The sequence below is a fragment of the Sphaeramia orbicularis genome, chromosome 15 (genome assembly GCF_902148855.1).
Source record: "Sphaeramia orbicularis chromosome 15, fSphaOr1.1, whole genome shotgun sequence".
NCBI classification, from domain to species: Eukaryota; Metazoa; Chordata; class Actinopteri; order Kurtiformes; family Apogonidae; genus Sphaeramia; species Sphaeramia orbicularis.
In genome coordinates, this window is record NC_043971.1 from 28,915,619 (window position 1) to 28,930,708 (window position 15,090).

The window sequence follows — 15,090 nt, forward strand, 5'->3', positions numbered from 1 at the left end:
TATGGTTCAGAAAGTATGTATTTAAATCTGTGGTCTTCAGGCACTGTTCTGTATTTTATATGAAATAAAGTAACATAAAGATAAATGTAACCGGAACATTCAAATTTTTTTTTTTTTTTTAATTGTGAAAAGTGACAGTGGTAAACATTCAGACATATTAAACATACAGCATTAACATCATAAACAAATAACAAAGTAGACATACTTAGCACATAGGTGGGTGTCTTAGTGCACACCTTTTCAGTTTAAGCTTTAACCACTGGCAAAGAAAACAAACGCATACATTCAGAATATATGAAATGCACTTATTTTAGAATAAAAGTACTTCAAATAATCAAATGCAGAGTGTACAGTATCAAGGGTTCATTTTTAGTGTGTAATATGAAATTCTTGCCATATCATAAAGCATGTACATCCAATATTGCAATTTTCAACTTCTTTTTCACTTTTCTCCCTCATTTTTTTAATCTCTCCAGTATCTGACCCCACTGTAGAAAATTAAAAACGATCATTTTCTACTTAATTCGTTAAATAAATGAAAAAAAAAAAAAAAAAATTACATCACTGTCATGTATTTTGCTCTGTTCTCATAGTCCCAAAACAACAAAACTCAAAATATTGCTGTGCGTCACATTAATCACCAGATAACACTACAAGCTAAGGCAGAACTACAAATGGTGTGTACAAGGACTACAACTCCCAGTCTTCATCTAGATTGACAAAACTAAGAACTCGTGCATTCGGTTTATTTATCGGGTCCGCGCTTCATCCCTGTCTGGGGCGGACTTAGAGTTATGATAGAGTACAGCAGACACCGCCTTTGAAAATGTTAGCTAGTGAACAAAACAAGCATCGCACAGATGACAGTTGATGACCGTTACTACGTACAAGAAATGATGGCTGTTGTAGGAGGTGTTGTGTTTAGCCTAGCATGAATAATTAGTAAATAAAGGTGATAAAACAGAGGTTTGGCATAAATGAAACCACTGGACTCAGATGAGGAGGAGGTGGAGCAGCTCGATGCTTATCAAAAGGACCTGAGACGTAAGTTAACCTTTTTCTTTTGCTAATTTGCTAACCGCCTACACAAAATACAAGGACTGAATACTAAGGGTTTAGCTATCGGTTAAATACACAACACTATTAGTATAACATTAGCTGGTCATATCTGGTTGCCTCAGAATGCTTACAGAAGACCGTTCTGCAGGCTGAAGCTAGATAGCTAAATTATCTGTTATGCTAATAATTATTAAAAAGCTCAGAGTGAATACACAATCACATCACTGCCACCTGTTGATTTTCGGGAGTAAACCTACCTTTAGACGCAGCATCGCGTAAATGAAATAAACAGCAAATTAAATCCAAGAAACAATTAATACAATTCACCACCGCATTATATCTGGAATTAGCATAGTTACCATAAATAAATTATTTATTGCCTCCAAAGATAACAGTGATTCAGGCTATATGGCCAAAAATTTGATCTCAATTTCTTTTCCACTGTTGTGAATGATTTATGGGTTTAAACTTTTTTTTTCCTTTTGACTAAATATACATGCTATATATGTAATTATCAATAAACAATAACAAGCACTAATAATAGTGTGCATTGTCAAGAAATAAAATAATTTAAAATAAAGCAACATTGACATATTTGCAAGATAATAAGTTGCAGATTTGAAGAAGTTCCTAGTGGAAACACTAATCTTGTTTATGTGATTTAGCCAGACACACGATTCATCAAATATAATGTTCAGGCCGAAGAAGTACTGTGGCCCAAATATAAAAACTGACGTAGAATTTGGTATGTCATTGTGATAAATATGCTATTGTTTATTGTCAAACACAAGCTATCAATGTGTTTTGTAAAATATTTTCAGAACGGGCCAATCAGAGCATCCAGCAGCTGAGCAGTGCTCTGGAGCAGCTGATCCCTGACGAAGAGGAGGCTGAATGCAGCCCCACAGCTGAAGATGACAAGGCTTCATGGAGCCAGAAAACACAGAGTGAAGCAGGTCTTGAGTGATTTAGTTTTGTGGTGACCATCTTGAGCATGGTTAACTTTTAAATTTAACAAACAGACAAAATCCAAAATTTTAATTATATGTTGTTGGTTTTATATGTGTGTGTGTGTGTGTGTCTGCTGTTTATTGGTGTCACAGTCAATCAGCTAAAGAGCCTTCTCCTGAAGCAGTGCAAAGAAATGCCTGCTCCTCTCTCTCCATCAAAGAAACACTCTCCATCTAAGGTACAGTATTACACATTAGAAAGCCATTGTAGTTTATTAGGAGATGAAGATGCGTGGCAGTTTTTGCTGTAATAGAGACATTCGCTTATTAACCACTTCATTCCAGATTTCAGATCAGTTGAGTTGTACTTGTCGTAAGATTTATACATCGCTTCCCAGTTGGTTTTTATATCACTTATAATTTGAGTGTCATTTTTCGTTATAGAGAGTACAGCATGAGGGGCAGTCCAGTTTGCCTGCATTTCAAGATTTGGTCCCAATGGTTCACAACCAGTCAGAGTACATCCAACACCTGGAAGCTGAAGTGAAATTCTGCAAGGTTTGACTGCAGTTTTTAAGGTGCAATATTCTTAATTTTTGAGTACATGGTATGCTTTTATTAAGACTGAATTAATCCCTATTGTGTATATGACATCAGGAGGAGCTGCAGGGGATGAAGCAGCGTGTCAGAGTCGTGGTGGTTGAGAATGAAAAGCTGAGCTCTGAACTGAAATCAAGAGCAGCTGATGACTCTCTGAAGATTACACTATTCAAAACTCAATGGTATTGTGTTTTTAATTTCTCCCAAGAAGTTGTAGATTATTGTATGTTTGTCTTAACATGTGAATTGTATGTGTAGTTTTGCCACTACCTGTCTAAAATTAACTTATTACTATTATTGTTATTATTATTATTATTATTATTATTAATAACTTATTAACATATCATACAGTATATGCCAAATAACAAACTTTCATTAGAAGTGTTTAATTTACATTTTCTGTTTCTGTTTATAATATCTATTGAATGTAATTAGAGGAGGTGTTACTCACACTTCAAATGTTTATAGAAGAATCACTAATTTTTAATGGCTCATTATCATGTAATATTTTGGGAGTTTCTCACCTGACCAAATGTATCCTTCAGCTAAACGAGTATTCAGCTGCCAATGGCCAAATGCAACAGAAATCAGAGCATTACAAATGGAAAAATGAACTGGTAAGAAAAATATTGTCCCTTATTGTTCTTATTTTCATCCCAGAGATTTCTCACTTTTCAAGGAATTTCTTTACTTTGATTTATAATGAGTTTTCCAGATAAGAAAAGTTGAAAAAATTGCAAATGGTTGGTTCTGTAAATGTTATAGGATCGACTGAAGGTGATCTATCAGGCTCAGATTGAAAGCTTGGAGACTCAGGTCATCTCCCTCAGGTCATTTCTGTTTTCTTGTCAATAAACCTTTTCATAACCAAGCACTACTGGCTTAATATCTTCATATAAAATGTGAATATTAACCATCCTTATTTTATCTCTTTGTTCATGTACGGTAACTTAACAGGAAGGACTTGTCAGTCAGTCAGAGGGAATGTGAAGAAGTGAAGGTTCGGCTGAAACACAAAGAGAAGCAGGTTGTAGATGCAGTGAAAGCTGATGGCGTCCCCCGTGTGGCAGGATTATGTCTGAAGTGTGCCCAGCATGAAGCGGTCTTGGCAGGCACTCACACAAATGTGCACGTCCAAGCTATTGAGAGACTCACCAAGTCAGTAGGAGCATAAAGTACACCCAAAGACATGTGCATTTATTCAACCACATATAAATCACAAGCTAAGCATAAAATGACATTTGATGATTTAGTGCATATATACATTACACCATAAACTTATGTACATGCTGATTTTTTTCTATCTTTTATTATTTATTCCTGCCAGTGTCTTATTTTTTGCTGTATTGTGTTCACCTCTAAGGGAGCGTGATGAGTTGCTAGTGGCTCTGCGTGCTGTGCGAACCAGTCATCAAGAGGCCCAGCAGAGGGAATGGACAGCCTGTCTTCAGGTCAAACAGGCTGCGGAAATGGCAGAAGAGGCAAACCTACACAAAGCAAGGGTCAGAGAAACATACTCTACCAGCTATACTGGATTTTTATAAAGGCTTTTTTTTTACTCATCAATATTAAAGATTCACTAAAACACAGAATTTAGTTCTGTCCTCAAAATTCAAAGAATCTTTCCAGACCTCAGGGCTGTGTTTGAGGCTAATAAATGGCCATTCACACTATAAAAACATCACAAAACACACAGATGTATAGATTGTAATTGTACAATATTTTGTGTGTTGAAATATTACTTTAAAAAGTCAGTAGAAAGTAAAGCTGTGATGCAAAAGGTACAGCAGTGGTAGAAAATGGACCATGTTTGACACTTTGACAGCAGAGCGTCCCTTTGTCTGATTCAGTCTCAAATCAGACAATAGCTAATGAAGTAAAAACTGTTTAAACCCATGAATAAACCTATTAAATACTATAAATGCACCTAAAATATACACAAAATTGTCTGTGCTAACAGTGCTGTTTATGTACTCTATCATACAATTGACTGAGTTCACTGGTCTGTGCTCCTCTCCACAGTCTACAAGGATGGAAGATGATTGTTTTAAAATAGAGTATGGGGTTAAACTGATAACTAGAGATGGCACCATTTACAGTACATCACCTGCCACCAGATCAAGAAATAGGGAAGTTTTTCGAAGTAGTTTAAGTACCCATGTTTCAACCAGCAGAGGGCATTTTTTGACTCAGTCAAATAAACTACTAAATACCTATATACTGTAGTTATCAGGTGGAAAATGTGGTTTGATGGTTTAGTTAACCTACCAGTCAGTTACCCCACTCCTAATTGTGTTTGGACCATCTGTAACTGTTGATGTACATGCAGGTGGAAGTACACTGTGAACAGTTGAGCAGGGAGCTGTCTCGACTGAGGGAACAACAAGAAAAGGAAGCGCAAGTCTTAAAGGAGAGACTCAGCCAAGCCAGAGATGAGGGCCGGACCGAGTCCCGCAAACACAAAGAACAGCTGGCGCACACAGTAAGGACTGAGACTACTATCTAGAGTACTGTGTTTTATGGTTGTACTGTCACTCTTTGTGTCTAGTTTCCTTACTTGATAGTCTTGATAACATATATCAAAAAGCACCACTCATGGAAATGTCTGTGTGCGTTTTCAGGTGTCCAACCTTTCCCAGCGTGTGGCAGAGTTGGAAGGGCAGCTAGACAGAGCTAACAGAGACAAGACCTCACTGACCAATCAGCTGGATGATACTGTGCACAGATTAACTACTCAGGAACAAGACAGTACCAAGGTATAGAGTGAATGACTAGTGAACTATTGTGAAAAATTGATTGTAGTTGAACAATTTCTGTATTTCAGATCAGTATAATTCAAAACAAACAAGCTCTTGTCTTGTTTTGTCTTGCAACTTGAAACTGAAGTGCACATTTCTCTCAGAAAAATACTAGATTTATTGGAAATGGGTAAAATGAACACTCAAGGGTAGTATTGCTGTTTTAAATCCAGCAGGTGGCAGCAAAGTTCCACTTATGTCAATAGATTTTTTTTTCAGCTGTAAAAGAAATGTCAGTGTATCCATAAATGCTGGGTTTCCCCACCAGCATAAGACTTGGACACATTTTGCACAGCACCTGAGATTTTTCTACCACACTGGAGAGGAAAAGATATCTCAAGGAGATTGTGTATTTTTTCTGGAAGTAAGTGAAGGAGTCGTCCAAAATTATGCAAAAATTCATAGTTTTTAGTGAAATAACAACAGGGGCTCTCACGGCTTCTAAACCTTCCACAAACCAAGGGAACCCTGAGATGCTGTAGGTTTAAAAAAAAAAAAGTGAGTATAGACCTAGTACTAGAGAGGACATAATGTTTATCTGATAGGAATTACATAAATTAAAGGGCTGTTAATCATTTGTCACCTTTAGATTCTTGTGGATCTGCGATACCAGCTAAGCCAGGCCCAACTGAAGAAAGAAGAGGCAGAGAGAGAACTCCGAGAACTCACCACCAAGACCAAGAGGCAGATAGAAAAGGCTGCACAGGTCTGTCTCTGATCAATATCTTTGTCTGGTTCAATAAACTCAGTTCAACAGGCAGGTGATGTAATAATGTGCAGTTGGTACCATTAACTGCTCTAAGGGTCTTTTTAAAAACCGTAAAACATGGTCAACTCATGATCAAGATAGCTTTGTGTTTAATGGACATATGTGTGTTTTATTAAATTTCCTTGTACAAAAGTAAGTTTTGTAATTCATCCCCTAATATTACTTTAAACCAGACGACTTATTATTTTAAAATGGTTTTAAATGATAACATGTCAAACTTTACATCTCATCTTAATTCTGCTTTATAAGTGGTTTTAATGGGCCTTGGTGATTTGAATGGATTTGTCTGAGTGCTTAAGGTGGGTTGTTGTGAAAGATTTCCTCACCTCCTCTTCCCTCTTTCCTTCCATCTCTGCGGGACAGGAAGTGGAAAGGCTGAGCTCAGAGCTGGTTGGCTGTCGGCAGCATCTGGAGGCGGTCCAAAAGGACGGGAGCCAATGGCAGTCCGAAGCCCTGAGCCTAGCAGAACAGCTGGCAAATGCCCAGCGCCAACTGCACCTCACCAGGTAGTACCTAATCCTATTATACATGCCACCACACTCACACACACACAAACGCACACAGCGCTCCCCCTCTGCCCAGCTCCTGCCCAGCCCAGCCCAGTCCAGTCCAGTTCAGACCACCACACCAACTGTACCACACCAGGTAACAACTAATCCTATTATACAAACCACACACACATAAACACACATGCGTGCCGCTGTGCTATGGTCCCGGTACCAACTGGACCTCACCAGGTCACCTCTAATCCTGTTAAGCATGCCACAACATAATGCAGCACACACACATAAACACACCGTGCACGCTCTGTGCTACCAGGCCAGTGCCCAGCCCAGCAACAGCTCCAGCAGAGCCAAAATGGCGTCTGAGCTTTTTTTTTTTCTGTCCCTGGCGCACGTACACATACACACACAGAGAACAGTGGGCTGATGGTCACTGGACAGCCTGGCCTCCATGCCACCTGCCAGTGCCCTGCACCCGTTCTCACGACGGGCACTACCGGCTCCTCCCTCTTACCTTTATCTTCCATCATCTTTTTCTATTTCTGCATATGTGTTCTGTTTTTCTTTTTATAAAATGTTCTGTAATCACCTTATTGCATTTTTTTAAGCTATCTTATTTTGCATATGTGTGTTAATCATTACCTTTATAAAAACAGCTGGATGAAATTAACAAAAATGTCATATTTCCTGACTATTTCCACATCATTTTCCACTGTGTTAATTTTCTCTGGTGCTCTTTTCATGACGGCATCTTGTTGCGTCCCCTTCATCTCAAGATGCTGTCATTATCACTCGCTTCTTTGTATATGTCAGTAATTGGCTTTATATTTAAGTTATTTATGTGAAATCTACCCATTGAAAATTTTGTTGAGAAAGCCTGAAAGGGACACAGAAATGTAACTCTGATTCATGATTTCCAGTACTGAATGCCTACGAAGGGTTGTTCCTTTTCATTAGGTATATGATTAAACTTGTACAATACTAGTATCATAAAATGAACAACAAAGACAAGTACTCTACAATTAACCTTTCATTGTGATAACCTAACTTCTCTTCTAACGTTTTTTCCAGTGATGTATTTTTTGTTGCCGTCTTTTTTCTTGAACCAGATACTTTTGTCTCCATCCTTCTCTCTCAATCTTTTTCCTTTTAGTCATGCATTCTTGTCCTTTTTCCTTAACCTCCACCTCCCCCTTCCTCATCCATTGGCTGCTGTTTGACTCCACACCATTCATTGCCAGGGCCTTGCCAGCCCATGCCAGCCGCCCAGGGCACTCTCTCACCCCTGCTGCCCACAGCCGAGGTGTTTGAGATGGGCACAGATGTGGCGGTGGTGGCCTGTGGTGATGGAGGCTGCAGGATGCAAGTTTGTGCTATACGTGTGTGTGTGTTTATGTGTTTGTCTCCTTGGCAGGTTCTGTATGTGTCCACTGCTGCTTCAGGCTCTGATCTGTGTTTAAGTGTGTTGGTCTGTCAGCTGGCCAGCGCTAACACTCTGGCTGCATGGCATGCTGTCGTGTGTTTAAGAGATGAGGAAGGGAATGTGTGTGCTGGTGGGCTTTCCAGCCAGCTGTGGAGAATGACATGCATATTAATGTGGCAACATGATGACTTTGACCTGTACTAGAAGAGCTACTGGACTAAACCATTTTACTGCCATGTGTGCGGGAGTTTGCGCATGAGAGAGTTTATAGTCATATCTATCCACAGATGCATATTAGATGTTTGACAGCTGTTGACTTGGCGGTGCATGTAGCAATTCAAATTCATTTTGTTCATAGTGATGAAAGCTACTTCTAAGACTGATTTTACGCGGCTGTTTATTTTCATTGAGGAGCAGCAGGTTTAAATGCCTCCACAAATCAAGTTGGAAGTTGGTGAAAAGAACAGTTGTCACCAAGTAATTGACTTAAAACAGAGGGCACAAGTAAAAGTAAAATCATAACTAAGCTCAACTGTGCTCATGTTGAATTAATAACAAAGTGAATGCAAGTTTAAAAGCATGTTTGTGAAAACCTCTTATGTTTTTGAGAGATCCACAAAAATAATTATAGTATACTGTTACAATGCTGTGCACAGGAGCTCTCAGTTACATTTGGAGTTATGTTTTGGTATGAGCAAGTGATGATGAAAAACCTTTGAATTACTGGCTCTCTGCCATTAAAACCTGTTCAAAACTGAAACAATAGACATGTGGACATCCTTCATAGCTCATTTGATGACAGGATGTCAGACAGATATGTCTGCAGCTGAAAATGGACAGGACTGAATTGAATTCAACAGTTCAAACATTAAATACTTTCACATGTGGGCACATGTAGATACCAGGTTTGCATGGTGCACAGTGTAAGACACCTGTTGAAAACTGGTGAGGGTCTCTACACATATTTAGACACATATTTTGCTTCTCTTTTTGGTGGTACAAACTAAACACGTTAACCTAAGGCATCATCTCTCTTGTCTCTTTCCCTCTGCCTCTAATCGTTTCTCTCTGTCTGTCCATCTGCAGGCCTTCTGGGGTTATGGAGGACTAAATGCTGTTCATTTGGTCATGCCTCTGTTTGCCCTCTCTTGTTGTTCACTACAGAACCACGCGTGAGCCTTTGTAGCTGCAGTCGAATGGTTTTCATAACTGTGTTTGTGTGTGTTTTCAGAGAGCAGGAGTGTGAGATTCAGGGTGGTTCGGCTGGAAGGCTTTTGTATGACCAGCCATCGAAGACAGCTCTTTGATTCTCTCTCTGCAACTTGCTTGCTCTGCGCTTTCATTTTTTCCTCTTTGGCCCAAATGATCCCAGCCTGCTTTCAAACAGAGGACATGAAGCACAGACAGCGCCTGTTTGATTTCTGATAGCCTTACCTTCCTTAGTGATAAACACATACTTGAAAGCATGCGCGTGCTCGCACACACACACACATGCACACACAGAGATATTTGTTTATACAACTCCATGCCCGTATATGTGCACATTCAAACACATTTCAGTTGTACAACCATATGCCTCCACATACACAACACAAACACATAGAAACGCACACAGATGCATGCATGCGTCCGTGGGTCCCATGGCGCCTGGTGTGCTGCGCTGCGCTCCAGGATTGGATCATCAGCCAGCTGTGAGTTGGACAGCCCAGGATCTGTCCTAATCCTCGGCACTCTGTTCACATCGCCACACACACACACACACACACACACACACACACACACACACACACACACACACACGCACACACACACACACACACACACACACTCCAGTCCCAGCCCCAGCCCAGCAGAGGGCTTTACTAAGTTTGTTTTGTTTGTTTGCTCCTGTCTTTCTTGCCTTTTCTTCTTTCCTTGTCTCCATCCGGCCTTCCCTCTCCCTCTGCAGTCATCACACGTCCCAAAGGCTATAGTGAAAACTGCCCAGCATAACTTCACTTTCATGACATGCCAGATAAACAGAAATGGATAGATGTGTGTGTTTGCTTGTGTCGGGGTATCTGTGGTTAGTTGAGACCTGTGTTTGCCTCCTTTGTGTTTTGGACACACAGAATGCCTGCAAGGCCACAAATCTTCCACCAGTTTTGTGATCCCCATGAAATCAAGTATACATGTTCATGAGGGTGCTTGTGTAGCGCTCTAGATGGACCTTGACTGGAAAAATATTTCAGTGTAAAAGTTTTCTTGTTGTCACATTCTCATTTATGAGCAATAACTATGAATTCATGGGCAAGCAAACATCTGAGCGTGACTGCACATACATTCAGATTTGTAGCTGGTTTTCCAGGACAATCGGCTGTTACCTGATGACTACCTGAATTACCTGAAGTAGATCAAGTTGAAGGAGACACCTGATACCTCAAACATGCTACAAACATGGGAGGTTTACTAATAAGATTTTTGTTGGTTATGTTCAGAATAGAGCTTTGCAATATGGACAGAAATTATGTACATTTGATGTATTACATGAATGCCTGTATGTGTTATATCTAAACATTTTTTTCTGAGGTAGGTTAGATTTTTACTTTTAGGCCAAAAATGTACAGGAGGTTTCAAAACACTGATTTTATGTGTCTGTAAATAAGTTACACAAAGTTCTGCAGGTGTACTAATAAATAATAAATAAATAAATAAATAAATAATAAAAGTGTACTAATACAACACTTTTAGAGCTCACAGATTCTAAAGAAGTTGTAAATGGAGTTAGATACACCTTCTAGCAACAGCAACATTAGCAACATTAATGACCAAAACCCATGATGCAATACTCTCTCCATTTTTGCATTTGTCTTTTTATGGCACTGACTCAGTTTGGGCCATTTTGAATAAATATGTGTTGATAAGAAGAGCCTTAGTAGGGCTTGAGAAAAGCAAAATGCCATACTCTCAAACCTTAGTCCAATAGGCAGGGCAATTTGACTAAATGAAATGCTCTATTCTTGACACACACTGAATCATAATATTTAGTACTCCATTACCATGCTATTTGACTTAAAGCTGTAGTGGTTGATCCTTTTTGGCATCATTGTGCAAAAAAATCCATAGTTACCTTTTGGCATATTGTAGTTCTAGTTGTCTGATAGGAGACAAGAATTCTACCCCCTCCTGGGGACCTTTGATGGTGTATATTTGGCTGCTCATAAGTGATTTCAGACAGGCAGGGGTTTGGTTGAAATATGTGAATGATAGATATAACTACCGTTCCCTGTTGAGGTTCAGTCAGATGTATTTCTACTAATCTGCTGTGTTGCAGGACAGAAACTTGGGGAAAAAAAAAAAATGGTTTCTCTAGATTTATTATAGTTAATCTTTTGATTTGGGCTGAAATGAGAGAGCTGCAACAGAAAGATTTGTTTCCAAATTCTGGGGTTTTTCTTCTCCTGATTTTATCTCCAGCAGCAGTGAGCCTTGGTTAAAAGGAAGAGACCAAGTTATCTGACATGCAAGAAGAGAAGTAATATTTAGTGGCGCATAATACTGTCTACTTGATACAATAGGTATTTCACATTGGAGAATGGTTAGAAAAGCATTAAATGAAACAGAAAGATAAGATGGCAAATAGTGCTAGAAGGAAAGACAAATAGAGTATTGCTCTTCAGTTTTAAGGCCACAGTCAGACCCTGAAATGAGAAAATGGATGCTGAGTCTGAGAGGCATGGAGAGAGCTATTCAGACATATCTTCAGACCAACCGCTGTGCCTCTTATACACAAAGTTCCCAAACTCTATTAAACATGTCACGCTGCTGCTCTCTCTCTCTGTATCTCTACCTCACTCTTTCTCTTTTTTTCCTGTCCTCTCTGTTGTAGTTTGTGATAGCAAGGTCTGGAAAGGCGGTGAACAGAACTGCTTGTGTGTGTGAGGGCGGAGAAGTGTAAATGAGGAAGGTGAGGCAGCAGATGCCGCGTCCCGCCAGAGGCTCGCTTTGAGCAGCGAGTGAAATCTGGGCGCGACAAAACTGCTGCAAACCAACTCGGCGGGAGGCCCTTGTCCAATCACGGCCCGGAATAAAAGGGCCGGGGCGCCACGCGGGCTGCAGTCGCTCAGGAGAGGTGGGGGCTGTAATGAACCTTCAAGCGCTGCCAGCAAGAACACACACACTTTTGCACAACATATTTCTTTCTACCTGGCATTAGTAACGCCTAACCACTGTCACCACACACACTCGTACAGACACACACCACAGACTCCTTTTTTCCTGATGCTGTTTGCAGTTGAATTGTTTGCGTGCGATTAGATGAGCCCATGTGCATGCCTTTGTGCAAATGTTAAGTGTTGATACCTCTGGGCTACACCTGTGTCTATGAAGTTTGATGTGTGTGTCTCTGTATGACAGCAGCGGGCAGTGCCAGGTATGAGGCTCGCTGTGTGTTTTTGTGCTTTGCGTGTGTTTGTGTTGGTGTGTGTGCTTGTCTGGTCGGCAGCCATGTTGTTGGGTAGCAGATGGCACCATGGTTGGCAGGGGAGGGGCTGCTTAGCACAACTAATCAGACAGTTACGGATAGGGCAGCTGGGAGGGCCGTCGGCCAGCCGCATGTGTGTGTATGTGTGTGTGTACCACAGAGTGCCATGATGTTGACAGTGGTGGGCCCGTTGGCCCGGTGACGAGACCTTGCTGCGTTCTTCTCTCCTCGCTGTCGGAGTGCCCTCTCTGCCATCCTGCCTTCTCACCTCTTCTCTCTTGCACTCATCATTGTCTTTCCTCAATCTGTTGAGACCTACTTTATCTTTCCTTCTGTTTTCTTTCCGTCTCCCTTTGTCTTTCTGTCACGCTAAGTTCTCTACTGCATATATTTTTTGTTGGTCATTAATTCTGAGTTCAACTGGGATAATTTAATTGACGCTCCACTAATTAACACAATGTGTGTTCGTTATCAGTCGAAGGAACCACAAATAGATAAATGGACATAGTTTTAATACCCTTCTTAAAACAAGATCTTAAATGCACATTATGTAATTCCTGCCACTAGAGGTCTCCCAATCAAAACAAAAAAACGTGTTGGATGATGACGATATGAAGTTGCACTGGATCATGGGAGCTGTTGTTTTCACCACCATTGATGATAAAAATCTGTATTGTGTTGTGACCGCATTAATGTTACTTTAACCTTAAATTCGTCACTTCTTCAATGGAACATTACTTTTTTAATCCTCAACCTGAAACCGAGCCTCTTTTCAATCCCATGTTGGTGCTGATCAAGTAATTCCGTCGTGTATAACTTTTCAAAAACATGGAGAACAAAACATTTAAACCACAGACAAATCAAATCAAGTGCTCTTTTTGTGTCCATTCCCTTGTTTTTTTTTTTTTTTACACTTGTCTTACTCCATGATCACATTTGTAGTATTAGTGCAAAAAACATAAGACCGGCTGTTTTTTACTCTCTTTAAGATCATGCACCTAGATAGTGTTTCAGTTAACCCTCAACACTGATTATTGTTTTTAACCTCAGACCTTTGTTCACTAAGTGGTCAACGACATCTTGAAAGAGGAAATTATTCATAATGGTCACTGTGTAGTTGTGAGTGTGTCACATTTGCTAAAGGATGGACTGTGAACTAATAGCTTTCTACTCTCCTTTGTTCCATATATTTATGTGTTCTTGTTCTGTCAGAGTGACTACCTAATACAGAGCATGTAAAGCAGGCCAGGGCTGATCATAACTCTACAAGTGCATGAAATGATTCACATTCGAACATCATAAAAGTTATATAGATCCTATCAGTACAGCAGTGGAAAATCACACTCTAACTATCAGGATTATTAAACAGAGCTGTAATCTCTCCAACCTGCGGGGCAGGGAATGGATAGAATAGACAGATCGCTGACTGGGAGACCTCAGGCAAGATGGAGGCAAATCTGTCAGCTACAACTGTTATCACCCCAGCCAAGTCTGCCCTGGGACACTGGCCTACATACACACTACTGCTGGAGGACAGAGAAAGAGCGGGAGAGCACCAGCCCCCTGCCATCCGGCCACCCTCCAATTTTTACCTCCTTTTATACACCTTTATAGTGACGTGCCCTCTAATACCCCAACTACCACTTCAAACTGAAAAGCCTTTTCTATCAGGGTTTAGAAAATTGGCACACCGCAGTTTGTCACATTTTGATGTATTGTACTCCTTGTACGTACATTTTGGATAACACAGATCTCTTTATCTTGTCAAATAAGCATTTAAGGCTTTGAAAAAAACAAATGTGTTAAGTTGTACTTGTGTGTCTGTGTGGGTTTGCGTCATCTGGTCAACTATGTGCCTTCATATACCCCTGCTGTGAGGGTGGTACCATCAGTTGGCACAGCTTTCATCTAACATGACAGAACCTCTCTCTTCTCTTCCATCCTTCTCATTTCTCTTTTACCTTATTGATCTTTTATCTTTTTCATCTTTTTCACCTCTTTTTTTTTCATCCTCCACATAGCTGCACTTGTTCTCATTTTTCTGCTGCCTTTCTCTTCGCTGCCCTTTGTGGCCACAGCAGTGCCAAGCTGTGTCCAGGTGGTTGTAGGGCTGGGCCCCCGTGAGCAGATTATCTTGGTAGATGATCATAAAGAGAGGGGTAGGAGATAGAAGGAAGCAAAGATAGGTGTAGGGTAGATTTGGAGTGGTGGTACTTCTGAAGTATGCAGGAGCAGGATACTGGAAGGGATGAAAGTGGTGAGGCACTTAGGAGTTTAAGAGGATGGTATGAATGGATAGGACAGCAGTGCTTATTCAAACTGATTACCATTAGATGTCATAAACAGTGTGCAAACCATCCAGCCATATAAACAAAAAATAGCTTTTATGTTTTTCAAAGAGATAAACATGAAGATGCTATAGGTGCATTATTGCTTTTGCTATTCTTATACGCATAGTGAAAAATTCTATAAATATAAAAAAATATTATTGCAGACTGACACATTTATCACCTCTAACAAGTGGTG

At 40.2% G+C, this 15,090-nt stretch overlaps 1 protein-coding gene across 1 annotated transcript in view; it reads left to right on the forward strand.

Annotated features, from left to right (window-relative positions):
• The first annotated feature begins 731 nt into the window (after nucleotides 1-731).
• The window catches only part of sdccag8 (SHH signaling and ciliogenesis regulator sdccag8), a 50,790-nt gene continuing 36,431 nt past the window's right edge, over nucleotides 732-15,090 (forward strand). The window contains 15 exon segments of the mRNA XM_030156332.1: nucleotides 732-1,044; nucleotides 1,881-2,015; nucleotides 2,163-2,248; nucleotides 2,454-2,567; nucleotides 2,667-2,763; nucleotides 2,766-2,798; nucleotides 3,171-3,226; nucleotides 3,375-3,439; nucleotides 3,567-3,767; nucleotides 3,973-4,111; nucleotides 4,939-5,091; nucleotides 5,231-5,365; nucleotides 5,997-6,113; nucleotides 6,540-6,685; nucleotides 7,751-7,754. Of these exon segments, the coding sequence (XP_030012192.1) occupies nucleotides 978-1,044; nucleotides 1,881-2,015; nucleotides 2,163-2,248; nucleotides 2,454-2,567; nucleotides 2,667-2,763; nucleotides 2,766-2,798; nucleotides 3,171-3,226; nucleotides 3,375-3,439; nucleotides 3,567-3,767; nucleotides 3,973-4,111; nucleotides 4,939-5,091; nucleotides 5,231-5,365; nucleotides 5,997-6,113; nucleotides 6,540-6,685; nucleotides 7,751-7,754 (1,548 nt within the window). The 5' untranslated portion in view covers nucleotides 732-977.